At 38.3% G+C, this 15,419-nt stretch overlaps 1 protein-coding gene across 1 annotated transcript in view; it reads right to left on the reverse strand.

Annotated features, from left to right (window-relative positions):
* GMPS (guanine monophosphate synthase) overlaps window positions 1-15,419 on the reverse strand; it is a 30,114-nt gene that overhangs the window by 7,612 nt on the left and 7,083 nt on the right. The window contains exons 3-13 of the mRNA XM_074153420.1: window positions 13,243-13,357; window positions 11,548-11,645; window positions 10,430-10,533; window positions 8,808-9,001; window positions 8,357-8,522; window positions 6,691-6,842; window positions 6,044-6,217; window positions 4,396-4,501; window positions 3,230-3,345; window positions 2,180-2,305; window positions 948-1,063 (exon numbers count right to left, since the gene is read on the reverse strand). Of these exons, the coding sequence (XP_074009521.1) occupies window positions 948-1,063; window positions 2,180-2,305; window positions 3,230-3,345; window positions 4,396-4,501; window positions 6,044-6,217; window positions 6,691-6,842; window positions 8,357-8,522; window positions 8,808-9,001; window positions 10,430-10,533; window positions 11,548-11,645; window positions 13,243-13,357 (1,467 nt within the window). The remainder of the gene's footprint in view (window positions 1-947; window positions 1,064-2,179; window positions 2,306-3,229; window positions 3,346-4,395; window positions 4,502-6,043; window positions 6,218-6,690; window positions 6,843-8,356; window positions 8,523-8,807; window positions 9,002-10,429; window positions 10,534-11,547; window positions 11,646-13,242; window positions 13,358-15,419) is intronic.

Here is a 15,419-nt window from a genome sequence, read left to right on the forward strand (position 1 = left end):
TATTTTTGTTTGTAATATAAAGTCTGCAAGCATAGCTGGGCAGAAGACCAACTATTTCAGTGCACTCCTCAAACTGCCAGCTTCAGTGTCCCTGTAAACAGCAATGAAAGATTCTGAAAACATACCCTGGTACAGCAGAACTCCCAGAGATGTGGTATATTCAGGAGGGTAGTATTAAATCCAAAAGAGCTTAAAGAAGACAGCAATGCTGTAAATCCAGCACATACTTTGAAACTGTATACGCAATCCTGATTTTATACCTTCTTTTGTTCCCTCTGCATTTAAAGTATCAGCTTGCAATTCAAGATCTTGTCTTTAAGAATAACACCTCTTTCAGTAGGCGTCACTTACATGACAAAATTAAGTTTTGCTATACGCAATTATAAGCAGTTTCATCAGAAAGTCTCCAGCCAGGCAATGAGGATATGCATTCCCCAGAACTGATTTAATATCTAAGCAACTGCAGCTGCTAGAAAAGTTATAGACTCAAGTAGCTAGAAAAATGCTTATTCACAAAAAGAAGCTCAATTAGATTAAACTGCCCAGCTTTGGAGCTTTCCTATGGGCCATTAGAACTGACAGTCCCACGTAAATTCCCTTTTTGACACAAAGCAAAAAAAGCACTGCATGACATCACAACTCAACAACAGGCTTGGAATCTGTCAAAAAAGATTTTGCATAAGTTACATCACATAGACAGCAACACATGTTGTCTAATCAAGTGTTTAAAAAAAAAAAGCAGATAGGCTATTAATTTCTTTTTCAATCTAGAATTCCAGAAATAAACTTACTTTTTGATTTATTGTGTATTTGTAATCTCTGTATGCTAAATCTGTCCAACATACAAAAAAATTTCTACCATAGATTAAACCGGAGAATGCTTGTGCATGCTAAACTTCAATACATTAAGTAGATCATTAGAAATAAAGACAATTCAAAACACTTACCTGTTTATGTTGTGGCACATGCGTGGTATGAGCCTGGCAAGAAACATAAGAGATTCCCAGTGTGGAGCATCTTTACTAGAGATCCCACAAACATAGCTATATGAACGACAGTCACCCTATAAAAAAAAAAAAAAAAGAATTGAACGTGAAGTTTGTTGCCAAAATAGTTCACAATACCTTCCTGAGTTCATCCCGTGGGTTCCAGGACTATATTTTGTGTCCAGGACTATACTGCTATACATTTAGCAGTCAGTAAGCTGGTGAAATCAGTACACTAAGAGATACCAAGTGAAAGACAAAATACAGAATAAGACAGATAGCTTATAAGATAACAAGAGCATATAAAAGAAAAACTTTCAGAATGGGAAGATTCATATAAGGTGACCTAAGCGTAGCAATTGATTGTGTATCGTTATTTTGATAGCACCATCTGAAGAAAGCCTGTGATGAAGAGTAAAAATCTGCTGATGATATTGCTATTTAAAATAGTAAGAAAAGCTGACTGCACGCAGTTACAGAACAGACACACAAGATTAAGCAGCTGATAATAAAAGATGTAATTCAATACTGATAAAGCAAAGAAAGGTATTTTACAGCTATGACTACTCAGTAAAGAAATCTTCCAAGCTACTGCATGCAAATCAATGAGAATGCCAGCTCAGCATTTGGCAACAGAAACACAAACCAAATACGAAGGACAGCCCACAAAAATTCCAGTGGCATTAGCAAAGGAGTGAAAGGAAAGAAAACACTATGCCACTGCACAGTCAAGTGCTCCCATATCCTGAACAGCCTGCACTGCTCTGCTTTCTTCCTGACAAGGATATAGTACAATTCGAAAAAGTACAAGAAAGGGCAACAAGCACGTTCAAATGTAGGAAGTAGAGGGTTTTTGACCAACTTAGCATAGGACTCCTCAGCCTTAAACAAGTTACGAAGCCGTGAAGAAACTGCTTATAAGTGACCAGCATTATCCAATCTCAATGACATTCTCAAATACACTCAGGTGTATTTGCATTTACTCAAGTCTCTATTCCAATGTCTTGACACCTTTGCACTACACCAGCACTGACAAATGACAATAACAGAGGTATCACAGTCACTTGAAGCTTATGTTCTTGAGTCAAGCCCTTTATTTTCATTCAGTCTTAAAGCAGCAATTATTATGCTTCACTGCCTGCCACACTGCTAAGAAACAGCTTTCAGAACATCCGTGGCATGAATCCATTTACCTGCACTCCCACAGTTTTGATTGGTAACAAGAAGGCATTCAGTGAATGTAGGCTTGTAATCTGCATCAGCTTCTCCTGGTCTTCTTCGGTTGTACACGCTTTGACCCTTTGCAGCAAAGTATGTGGCTGTGCAATGATGCAGAGAAGTAATTTTTAATTAAAGTCCCCAAGCACACAAATAGAACTTATAAATAATAATTTTATTTGCACTGTAAGTAGCTGATTGCTTAAATGTAGTCCACATTTACCCCTTGGAACTATTTAAAAAGAAAAAAGACAACCTTCATTTAACAACTAAATTCTAGCAAAAGCAGTTTTACTTAATTTGGGCTGCATGTAGTTTAAGCTGAACCTCTCCAAAGGCAGAAGGTATGGCTCATTCTCTTTCACAAAGCTATGCTTTTCATTTTTGTTGTTTATTTCAGATACGGAACGAAGCAGTATCCTTTTACACTACACTGCCGTTCAAGTTTTCAAGGAACTACTCCCCTTTGGTGTTTTGGAAGTCGTTTTGAAGTTAAGACTTCAAGCAGGCCTCTGCTAACACCTTTCCAGCCGCCTGCAGTTTAATTCAAGTGAGCTTACAGTAATCGTGAAGGTTATAACAATTAAGAGATCAAGAACTTAAACATCATTGATTACAACTTCAGGTTTCTGTTCAGGACACCTGGTGAGCACTAGTTCCTCGCTCCTGCACTTAAATTTAGACATTAGTGACGTTAGGGCATGCAAATAGAAAGCTGCAATTATTTTAGGGAGTAAAGTCTCCAGAAATCCTCATCTGCACAAAGTTTAACTAAAACAAAATTTATTTACTATTGAGAGGTATATAAACTTCAATTTTCCATAAGTTAACACTTGCACCAGTCATGGCGAAAAAAATTCTACTGTACTATACTGAATGGCTTCAAGTGAATGCACTAGAATGCATTACTCCTTAAGGAGCACAAGTAAGTAGTTTTAAACATTTAGCAGCTTAAACCTCATTGCAGCCAACTACAGAATGCTCATACTACTTCTATGCATATTAAAATTTAGCAATTTTGTTACCTTCTTAACACTTGCTGAAAAATCTGCAACTATTTTCAAAATGTTGTTTGTTTCAGGAAAGTCTTTGCACACGTAAGGCTCTTCAGCACATATCACTCTAATTGCTAGACCAGGACCTGAAATGCAAAGTTGAAAAAACATTATACTAAATAACAGGAAAGCTGACTTTCATCTAAAAATGCGACAGCATCTGGAACAGCAGTCAATCACTGACTACGGCACGCTTTGCCATTGTACCTATACTTCAATTATCTTAACACCCTGCAAGACAAAAAACCAAATAATACACAAGCAGTTTACTCCAGAACTGTATTTCTGTTCGGTACATTTAAGCATTATTTACCTACACCTTAAATTGGATGGTTGTGTAAAGCAGCAGTTAGTGGTGATGAAGTGTGGTAGATGGTAAGCCGAAATGAACAGGAATCTCCTCCTTCCTTTCACTAGGCAACTGGGATGAAAGAGTTGGTTATAACACACAGTTGAGTCTCCCTTGATTTTAAAGACCCCTATCAGCTATTTGACCTTTTAGTTACTTAATACAAAAGCACACGCAATTTACTGGAAGTGCCTGAAGACAGCTTCTTGCATGTCATGCGATGCTGGTACATTAGCAGAACAGCCTAAGCGCTCTGCCAGAGACTACGACACACCCTGCAGGACAATTTTAAAACACATGGACAGAAAAACATAACCCCCTTAAAAGGATGTGGGCTTTGCTGTATTATATACTTTGACGGTTCCTGGTGGAGAACTGTCATTATTTTCCATGCAATCATTTTCAAAACAGCAAATGCTCCCTAGAATGACAGGTAGATATAGACCATTATTTCAAGTAAGATACATCTGACAGCTCAGGCAGCATTCAGCTCTCTTCACTGATAATTCTTGCTTTGGCTTATGCAACTAAAAAGAAACAAATACAGCTAAAAGCAAACTCAATTATAAAGCTTCTCCTTTAATCACTATACATGATAAAGCTCCTCTCCAATGTTCTTTTCCTGAAAAAGAGATCCTGCTTGACTAACAAATCCATCAATTTTTTTCCTGTTTAGAGGTTAAGTTTTAGGCTTCAACATAGATTTATTCTACAGGTTAAATATATTCTAAACAATATTGATGTGATCCATAGCCCTTCACTAAGTAGCACAGACCGACTCTCATACCTGGGAAGGGATGCCTTGAAACCAGTTCTTCAGGAAGACCAAGTTCTCTCCCTAGCACTCGCACTTCATCTTTGTGAAAGTCTTTCAGTGGTTCTATTACTTTACCCTTAAAAAAAAAAAAAGAGATGTAATTTAGAGTCCAGCTTACATATTCAAACAAAAAGCCTCAAATGTTTAGGTTACGGCAGTCAAATTGGCCTGCTTTTCACAGCATTGGCTGCCAACACTTGCATAAGCCCTGGAAAGAAAAGTACACATGAATGTGGGCTTTGTAAAACAGTTGCAGGACAGAGGCTAAGACAAGGAAGTTTAAGTTTGTGGCAGAAGTATCAATGGCTCAATCAGTGTAAATATAGCTGTAAGTCAAGCCTGCTCTGACTGTCTTCAGAAATTCAGACCTTTCTTCTCTTCCCGAGACGTTCAAACCAATCTAAAAGCCTTGAAAATACTTTGTACTGTATTAGAAGTGCAGGTCAGTAACAGTTATTTTCTATGGCTGGGCACTTACTAATAATGGAGCACTTTCCAACAGGGCTATTACATGATGTCTAATGTTAGAAAAGGCAAAACAAGGCAGTTTCTGACATTTGCTTCATATGCTAATAGTTAAGAGTTCTGCACAAGAAAGGTATTCAGAAAGCTTTTCTGGACTCTGGACTAAACAGACCGATCAGGAGTACAATCAAAGGGACAGGACTTGGGCTCTTCAGACAGTTCAACCTCCTGTGTTCATATCATCTTCAACCTCATCCATAGATGTCCACGTTGGGCCGTTTCAGAAAGATTTGTGGCTTCTTAAATTGACAACTGGCAAACAGATTGTGTGCCATCAGCATACTGCTGGCAGAGAGCCGATCAGGTTACTAGTGACATGATGCAGAAGCTGCATAAGAATAAAAACAACTCATCCCTGCAGGTACGCAAAGGAACTATCCCTAGATTTCAACCCATTTAAATGTATCGTTCTCACGCTCTTCTCAAGAGAGAGGAGAATACTATGCTTGCAGTGCTGAATGAACCTACTAGAGGTTCAAGAGAAGGAGAATTTTGGCCCTCTCTCTCAACAGGAGCTGATTATGTTTTCATTAAGGCATTGTCACCGCTCTTGCCTGAATCCATAATGTGCCAGATCTGGACTATCAGCACCTAAAGGTTACCCATTGACTGGTGCTCAGAACAAGATACAACAGAAGGAATAAGTGACCAATTACATCCAGCTGAACCAGAATAAAGTCACCTGAGAAGTCTTAAGCTACTCTCCTGCTACAGGCATTTGCTATTGCTCTGCTTCCTTACTAGGATGCAGGTTTGTTGAGGGTTAAAAAGTAAGAGTGAGGAAACAGCTTTCAGCTTGCAGTTGAGAACACCATTGTTCAACACTGAATAAATCCAGGTTCAGTCTGTTGACATCTGCCTCAGTATCCAATTCCAGACAATAAACAAACAATTTTGACTACTTTGGGAATGTAGTAACTAGAAAAAAGTGTAATAAATTGCAAAATATTACTAGCAGGTCTAAAGGGCCTCATCAGAATAGGGTCCCATCAACATGGGACACTTATACCAGCAATACACAGTTGTTCATTTTTGATACTCAGCTTCATATCTGTGAGAACCAGGACACACCACTATCCTCATTTTTCTTTACCTCTTCTCTTAACTTTCGAATCAGCTCTGTATCATTATGATGAGTTTTGATCACTTCAGCTTTGCCACTTGCAACAAGGGAAGCACTTTCAATGAGATCAGGTCTGAGGGTACCCTGAGCAAGAAAAACCTCTTCAGGTTTCAGATTCATTTCTCCAATAACTTCATTGGCAATCTGCAAGATGAGAAAAAAAAGAAAAAAGTGTTCCAATCTACTTTTCAGTTATCAAAGGTCTGCATCATCAACACTGAGAGCTGACACATGGAAAATGGTTCGTCTTCAGCAAAGCAACGGAAGCATGCCCCAACTCACGTTACCCATCAATTTGGTGGAAAAAAAAAAAACATTATATAGAAGTTTATGTAACGGGTATGAATGGCCAACCAATATATCCAACTGGCTGGCCAAATGAATGGCCAACTAATATCTAAACACAAAGGTGGATCTAGTACAATGCTTGTGAACCACGTTGTGGCCACTGAATGACTGCTGAAAATGTTAGGCTTAGGATAACATATCAAAGGCTTCTTAGGTCACCCGCAGCTTAAGATCACTGATGCCATTGAGTGCTTTAGAATGAAAGTCAGATTTATCTAGAAATCATAACATTTAAAAAAACGCAATCAACAAGTAATTATAAATATTACCTTAACAAAGGTGTCGCCAATAATTTTTCTCTTTTCTTCAGGACTTGTAGTCATATTTAAAGTCTTGCTAATTCTTTTACGTGGAGTTCTGTCTTCATCCGAGATGGGCAGAGTTGTTGTACCATTATAGAATGAATGAGCTGCATTCACCACTGTATGAAGTTACAGGAATTTGTTGTGTAAAAAAATCTTTACTGGCTTTGCCAAAGTTGCAAAAAATAAGTTTCACTTTACTGCTTTGAAAAAGAAAATAAAAGTCACTCCAGTCCTTTAACTATTAACTGCACTAGATAGGCCTGTTCAATCCCTCAAGAATTAATTGTAACAAAAGCATTTTATCTCTCTTATTAACCTACTCCAGAGGGCAATATTTTTCATATTATGAGGCTAGGCAACAGTGTGAAGGTTCAGTTCTTGATTCCCCTCTTAGATTATAATTTACTTGCTTTATTTAAATAGTTTACAGGATGGTATTTCCCCAAGGTCTTTCAGCAACCAAAATTAAATGATGCACTATTTACTCATGGTACGTTATATGCTGCTTAATTTAGAGAAGCTCTCAATGCAGAGATCAGCTAGCAGGCTCTTTGGCATCTTTTAGCAGCACTGAACTCCATGACCTACAGAACAAGCATTTGCAGCAAAGGGATTCCCTCAATTTGTTACTCTGGCAGCCTGGTTTACAGAGTGCAAGAATAAGAGATTTTCCACTTTAAAAAAAAAAAAAAGTGTGCAGAACAAAGCTCGGTCTTTGCTGCATCAGGATATTGCAGCCCAATCTGCAAGATGGTAACATGCCACCTCCCTGCACTGTTTCACGCTGTCAGGCTGGTGGAAAGCATTGCTCACCTAGTGCCACGCTTCCTGACCAGAACATAAGAGAATACCTGACAACAGCACTTATGCACAGCCCCAGGAATAGGCAGCTATTACTCATGAAATAAATCAGCCGGGCAGTATAAAGAAGCTCTCATTGTTTGCAGAACTCAGACACACAATTTGTCTTCTCTGACCTCCTCATACTTCAAGCACCAAAAAACTCTAAACCTTCTCATCAGCCATGACAAGGTACCTTCTGCTCTCTCATAACCTATTGCTTCTCAACAAGCTACTCCAAAAACAACTAAAATGCACCAATTTAGAAGCCAGGAGAGTGAAAAACATGCCTTGAAAAAGTAATTTTGGCTATAATAGAATTCAATCACCCAAATGAGCTTACAGTTTAAGAAGAAAGAGATCCAGGACAAGAAATAAAGTCCCAGTGGAGGACTGTTAAACAAGCTACTGAAGAAAACTGCAATCAAATTGAGTTTTGCAGCAGCTGAAAAGGATTACTTATCCATCAGCAAAAAAGTGACTAAGAACCAGTGAGCGAGGCAGATATCCACTGCTTTGTTGTGCCCCAATAGCAGATACCGTATCTCAACAACTTGAAGAATGGGTCAGTTCATTGTATGTTCCAATCAAATAAGTGAGGCTTAAAATTCAGGTTTGAAGTTTTGTGACTAGGCTTAGGTTGTTCCAAATGAGCAACCATGCTTTGGTATGTAAAGTCTGAGAACTGCAAAGATCATTTCAAATCACTGAAACAAAACACTAAGCATACATTTTAGAAGACTGGCCATATCATTAGTGGTATTAGGCATACTTAACAAAATTATGGTACCTTTAACTTGAATCCCAAGTTTTTTGAGTGCCTCCTCCACAGACTGACTCTCTCTCTTGCGCATAAATCCATTATCTATGTGTACTGCTATGACCTGATCTCGGTTTAAAGCTCGGTTCAGGAGAGCAGTACACACTGTTGAGTCCACACCGCCACTGAGTAAAACCTAAGGATAAAGAAAATAGAAAACCAAAATTTTGTCTACAGGGAAAGTGCTAAGAAATAATTCAGACAACTATGAAGAACAGACCAGACTATTGTCTTACAGTCAATGATTTGGAAGAAAACAAGTTATCAAATAACGTATCAACCCAAATTCTGCAAACTTTCTAAAACTTGTATTACACAAATCATGACAATTCTGCATTTTCCAAATTAACCTCAGTAACTGTGTCAGTGTTTCTATCAGGCTTTTGGAAATAATCTTTCAGCTTCAATTCAATCAACTTACCAGGACTTTGGATGAGCCCACTTTCTCTTTGATGTCTTGAATGCACTGAAGTTCTCTGTTTTCCACTGTAAAGGTACCACTGCATCCCGCAATATCATAAAGAAAATTCTTCAGGATCATTTTTCCATTCACTGTGAGGCTAACTTCAGGGTGGAACTGTGCTCCATAAAGTTTTTTAGATTCATTTGCTATGCCTTCATTGGTGCAAAAAAATGAGCGTAACCAAAAAAAAAAAAGGAAGTGAAATGCATAGCCAAGGAAGCCAAGCATACACTTTGAGAGATTTATTCTGCCACATTTTGGCACAAATCACCCATCAAAACTAAAGATTCTGTTTAAGATTAGGAACAAGGGTATTGTTACATATCTAGAACACACAATCCCACAGAAACCAAGGAAAACATGCAGACATCCTAGGAAAACCATTGTGAAAACAGGAAATCAATTACATTATTTTTTTCCTCACCACATGATACCTCATACAACCCTGCAACCAAGCCACACTGACACAGCTGTACCCACAGTTAAAAGGGCTGGGCAAGTATCCCTACAGGAGCCCACCTGTGAGCACCACTGCTCTCTTTTTAACAGCCTCTAGAGGGTTACTTTGAGCAGATCACAATACTGCACCTTGCACCAAGTGATAAGATCAGGATTTTAAAAAGCAGTAGGAAAACTGCCCCAATTCCACTGACCTGCATTAGACCCACAGGTACACAGTACCACTGTGCTTCATAGAATTGTCTAGGTTGGAAGGGACTTTCAGATCGAGTCCCAACCTCTGACCTAACACTGAATTTCTTTCGCTCCTGGAAGCCTGGCTACCACCCTACCAGCGTTTCTTTGCTTCCTTCAGCACAAGGAGCCACAGGCTTTTGTAAGAGCCCATGGGAAATGGCACAGGAAAGTGTTGTGGACAGGAAAGGTACAACTCTGTACCAGGTGAATACTTTGAGATCTTACTAAGAGGCTCAGCAAACTTAAGACCTTTCCAGGTCTCCCATCTCCTAGGAAAGAGACTCAAAGAGGCTGTTTGACTGGCATTCAATAATTTGAGTAGCTTTCAAAAACCAAATTCTAAGGTCCTATATTTTTCTGTGACAATCTGTGTGCAATGTTTAAAACACTGCTTTCAGTACCAACATTATTTTTGCCCAGTTGAACATTCATGCAATAATACTAAATACAATAAAAAGTTAATCAAGCTTTAATAATTAAACAGTGTTTGACTTGTACTGTTACGGTGCAAAAACCAAACACCGCTTACGCTACACACTACAGCACATCTTCCCCTCTCATGCCTTAATGGCACACAGTATTTTATTTCAAAGAGAAACAACACATACATACTTTAAAATAACAAACTGTAAAAGTAAAGTTAACTTTTCCTTTAACTATCAATTTAAAAACAGAACCATTCATTTTCATGTCTATTTCTTTCTTTATTATCACAACAGCACAAGGTTCAAGCAAATGCATACCAGAAATTGTTAAAAACAATTCACTTATTTGGCAACTAAATAACAGAGATATTCTGTTCCCATTTGGTTCCAACTACTGTCTGCCATATTCTTTCCTTTAGTGAATACTATCAAAAGACAACTTCAGTGTAAAATAAATACCTGCTATAATGTTTCCAGACTGTGCAACCACTTTGAATCCATCAGCTACTTTATCCACACTATCTCCGTGAGTGAGGAGCACAAGCTCTTCCTTCTGGAGGCCCCTAAACAACGATTAAAAACTAGAATCAATCAAAAAAAAAAAACAAAACAAAAAAAAAAACCACAAAAAAACCAAAGACCTAACTACCTGTGTTTCCAAGAGAAGCCCTTAGGGATCCCAATAAGGGAACATCTTGATTAAATAGGCCCATTTGAAATACATGCAGGATTTCCTTCCCAGAAATAGTCATCTCCAACTCCGAGATGCCTCTGTTGGAAACTGCTTAAGTTCTTGTACAACACATCCTTCATGCAAGACGTAATTTATGTTAATTCAGAAGGGTTTGTGTTTTTTTGATAAACCCACTGATACTGAAGTATCCCCTCTTTGACTTGTAGAGCCATCTAGAGTCAATCAGGATACTTGGAGCCCTGATTTTTATTTCAATGAAATGAAGTTTTCTTGCTCAAAACCAAATGTTTTCAGGACAATTTGGGCACCTCAGACTTTAGGCAGCATATAAAGCTCTGCAGTAGCCCTACAGGGGAATGTTACTGGAATGCCAGGTATAAGTAAACTGTTCAAATTATTACATGAAACTTGAGAGGTATTGACAGACTACTAAGAAATCTAATTCTGGTTTTATAAAACATCACAAAATAATTTTAAAGGAAGGTAGAAAACAAATTGTTTCAGATTTTCTATTACCTTTCAAAAATTGGAAGGGTGCCAACCAATACAAGAGTAACACACTGCACAGCAAAAGGATATAAGAGATCCTCATGTTGTGGTACACTTTATGGTGCCTCAAATAAGATGTTCTATTTTGAAACAAGGGGTTTACGCACTATTCCAAGCAAATATATACGTATTTCCAGAGTAGATTGAGAAGTTATGCCTAAGTGTTTATTCAAATGAGTTAATTGCTTACTCGTGAATACAGCTGTAAAAGTTTTATTAGAAATTATCAGACAAGCATGGGTGCAATTTTGCTATTTTCTTTAAAATAAGCTTCCTCTCATCAAGCCACTGATTTCCAGACTGGTATTTCCAATAACTTAAAATGTCTATGTACCTGAACAGTGAACATGTGTTATCCAGAGTAATGCTGAACACTCCGTCTTCTCTAACACTCTTCTTGTGCACCGTACCTCCAAATACCTTATTCATCATCTGTCAAAATAAAAACATTACATGAGAAAGCACCACACAATTAGTATCACTTTATACTCAGTCTGCCTATGAGTGACAACATCTCTAGCCCTCCAATACATAACAACCTAGGTTTTCATTATTATACTCATTTAATTTATCATCTTCCAAGATGGTAAGAATTCTCTTCAAAAATTAATCATTGTTCTGTACTGGGCTCATTCCCTTCTGCCGGTCTTCTGTCCGCATAGCTGGGCAACCAGTGCCATACACAACGAACAGCAGAAATCCACAACAGCAGTCAATAGGTTGAGATTTGCAAAATAATGCATATTCAATACTTGCACTTATAAATGCCTGCTCTACAAATCAGCTGAGTATCTGAGGCCAGTTATCATAAAACCAGTTAAACTCCAGAACAAAAATCTGATTTATTTATCCTTTAGTGGAGGGCCTCAGATAGACTTAAACTTCTCAAAATGAGGCTCCTCAGCTCTGAAGCAGCAGTCAAAAACTTAAGTTTATTCCTTTAGTGTTATTTTTGTGACTGTTAATAATCCTTGCTGTATCAGAGTAGTACAATTCTCAACCAAGTTTTTCTTTCTAAAACCTCACCTTGTCATTTGGAATTGGATATTTGCATTTTAGATTTCAGAGTTCTCAAAATAAAGACTTTTTTCCTTATAAACATGACTGGTAACTTAAAAAAAATTTTTAGAGTTTCACCTCCCAACTACTTTAATTTTCAGAGATTTAAGACTTTGTTTTAGGCCTAGTTTGATATTATACCTACTGCGCTTGACTGATTTCAATCTTTTACAATGAAGCAGTAGCGCGTTAACACACACACTTCATTCATTTCTGTAAATCCAGCCTTAAAGAACTCCCCTGCTTGAGGCAAACTAACATGGTTTTCAGTTTGCTTGGCATTTTAAGGCACATTTTAATAACCCACATTTCCCTTTAGAACAGGGAGTGCCACCACTGTTTCCGTAATTACCAGCCTTTCTAAAGGAGTTTTCCAGCCATTATTCAGCACCTCTGAAGGCCTAGTAAATCACTAACCCTGGAAAAAAACAAAATGCACAAGCAGAAGTCATGCATCTAATCCATCCCCCGTCTCCTTGGAAGTGTGTTTCTTCACTCAGCTTGGATATACTAGATCACTACAGCATCACCACTCAGTCTTAAGACAAGTAAGTGTTTTGTAAGGGGGGGTTTAAGCACTCATAAGAACTATGCTAGAAACACTGCATGCTTGAAAACCAAAGGGAAAAACTATTTCGCTTGTGTACACGAGGGGGTCATTTTCCAATACCAGCTAGACAGAATTAGTTAATGACTGCCAGGTTATATTGATTACGACAAAAGAAAAGGGCAGCATGGAACTCAATTCACAGCACTTAAGCAAAGAAAAACTACTTATGCTATTGACATGGCAGAGCCAAGAAAAGAATACACAGTATGCTCAGTTTACAAAATAGCACTTTAAGACTATCTTTTACACGTGGCATACTGCTTATATTTGAAAAGCAAGTCCTTTAGCAGCTCATCTTCAGTTAGTATCAGAAATGAGGCCTGGAAGATGGCTGTAGGCAAACATATCTCTCAGCAGCACCTGCATGCCATAGCAGATTCCAAGAACTGGTTTTCCTATTGTAAATATCGCTGGGTCGAACCATGGTGCATCTTCTGCATACACAGAGTTTGGTCCTCCAGATATAATGATAGCTCTGCAGACAAAAGATAAAGAGAAAATTAATTCAAATATATTGTTTACTTTAAAATCTCTTTATTTGCTTTAAACATTGACTCATAATACTCTTAGAACTCTATATATTCTAATATAAATTTTAATACAGACATCCTAACACATAGCTTAACTTTGCTATGATAAGCTGTCAAAACTGGCAGCTTACCAGAGAAGTATTTCATCAGTTTAAACAGAGTCAAACATAAATAATTTTAAAAAGTGACTCTATTTTAAATTCCTCATAGGAATCGTCAACTACGAGAAGCAAGATGGCTAGGATCAAATGCAGAGTATTAACATTAAGATATATATATTTCATGATGTCTGTGCTATCTGGAGGGGAGCTGCATTCACAAAACAGACTCCCAAACTTCTAGAGCTGCTAAGAAAATGCCCCTTAATCCACCCTGACTACAAAGTGAGATGGCATTAGCCACAGGTTTTGAATTAAAAGTCCAATACATGCAAGCATTTATGGTCTGAAGTTAATACTTCACACTATAACAGAAAATTAAATCTTTTCAAAGGGGAAGAGAGAGCTTTTGCAAACCACAATGATTTGCAAGATCATGAACTGCAAAAGGACCAGCCAGTTGAGAAATGCTTTTTGGCTTCAGCCCAGGATCAAACACGGGTGTACCAGACCTTGGACTCACGTACTGTTTATTTCACAGAGAACATCAAATCTGTTACTCAGAGTGAGAAATGCAAAATGGGAAGAGAGAGAAGCTGCATACACAGGATTAAGCGCATCTAATAAAGCTTTCTTCTAGCATTATTTAGTGTTTATCATGCAAGGACTGACAAAATAGAATTTTTCTATTTTTCATCAGCAGAAATGGGCAGTGTGCTTACTACATCTGTACCACTGGCAGAAATAATCATGTAGTTACAAGCCCACGTACCAAACGCCACCTCTCCACTGCAGTCACACAGGGTACCTCCTCCCACCGACGTAGGGCTGGATCTCCCCAGCAGCCCACCTCCATGTCCCCCAGCCTGGGCTCCTCATCCCTAAGCAGGGGACGAGGCAGAGGGCTGGATGGGGACACCCCTCAGAGCCAGAGCACTGCAGATCCGACATACAAGTGAGCTTTGGAATAAGCATACAGCTGACATAGGTGTAGTTTTACACTCAACAATCTTGATAACTAGTACCTGCTGTACACATACAGGCACTTCTGTTCAAGCTGGAGACGCGATGAACTTCCTAAACTCAGACACTGCTAGAAAGAGCCTGAAAACTCTTAATGTCTGGTGGTATTACTGCTTCTAATAGGCAAATGCTTCGGTATGTGGAGTTAAGTGGCATATGTACAGAACACTATTCAGTATTAATGAAAGGAAATACAGCCATACCTACAAACTGACCATTTTTATGGGAAGTCAAAATAGTTATACACTGTCCTTTTCAAAAAGTACAAGTCTTAAAATCTTTTTCCGTACCGATTAAAACCCCACAGAATACAGAAAGGTTATCCAATCTGCCCAAGTATTAAAGAAAAAGAAAAAAAAAATAATTAAGGGTGAGAGAGGAACCTGCATCTTCTCAACTGTCCAGGAGAAATTAAAACTAGCATGGGATGTAGATTTTGAAAGTTTTACTGCAACAACATGTGATTTCTTACATAGCTTCTCACATTGGTATGAATTTACCTTTTTTCGGTTTACCTTAAATCACTTCCAAAACAACCTGACCTAGCTTTGGAAAGCCTATTTGCAATGGATTAAAGGCACATCAGGAACCACGTAAAAGTAGCAAGAGTAAAATGCATGCATTGATACCCTGACCTCAGGACTCACGTCAGAGCTCAGACGGTGCCAGAACTCAGACTAACGCCAGCAGAACCCTCAACTGCGGCACCTCCTTGGACCAGTACCTTGTGGAAATCACTAATGTTCACGTCACATTTAGAAGAAACTTGCCACTAGAGGTTGATCTGAAACTATGAAAATTGAGGAGCTGGCTTTTTAAACACAACATGTAAATACAATTTAGCAAAATGTTCAATCTTTCTGCCTGTCTCAAACCATAGCACAGA

This window comes from Numenius arquata, chromosome 9 (genome assembly GCF_964106895.1).
Source record: "Numenius arquata chromosome 9, bNumArq3.hap1.1, whole genome shotgun sequence".
In the NCBI taxonomy this organism is placed as follows: domain Eukaryota; kingdom Metazoa; phylum Chordata; class Aves; order Charadriiformes; family Scolopacidae; genus Numenius; species Numenius arquata.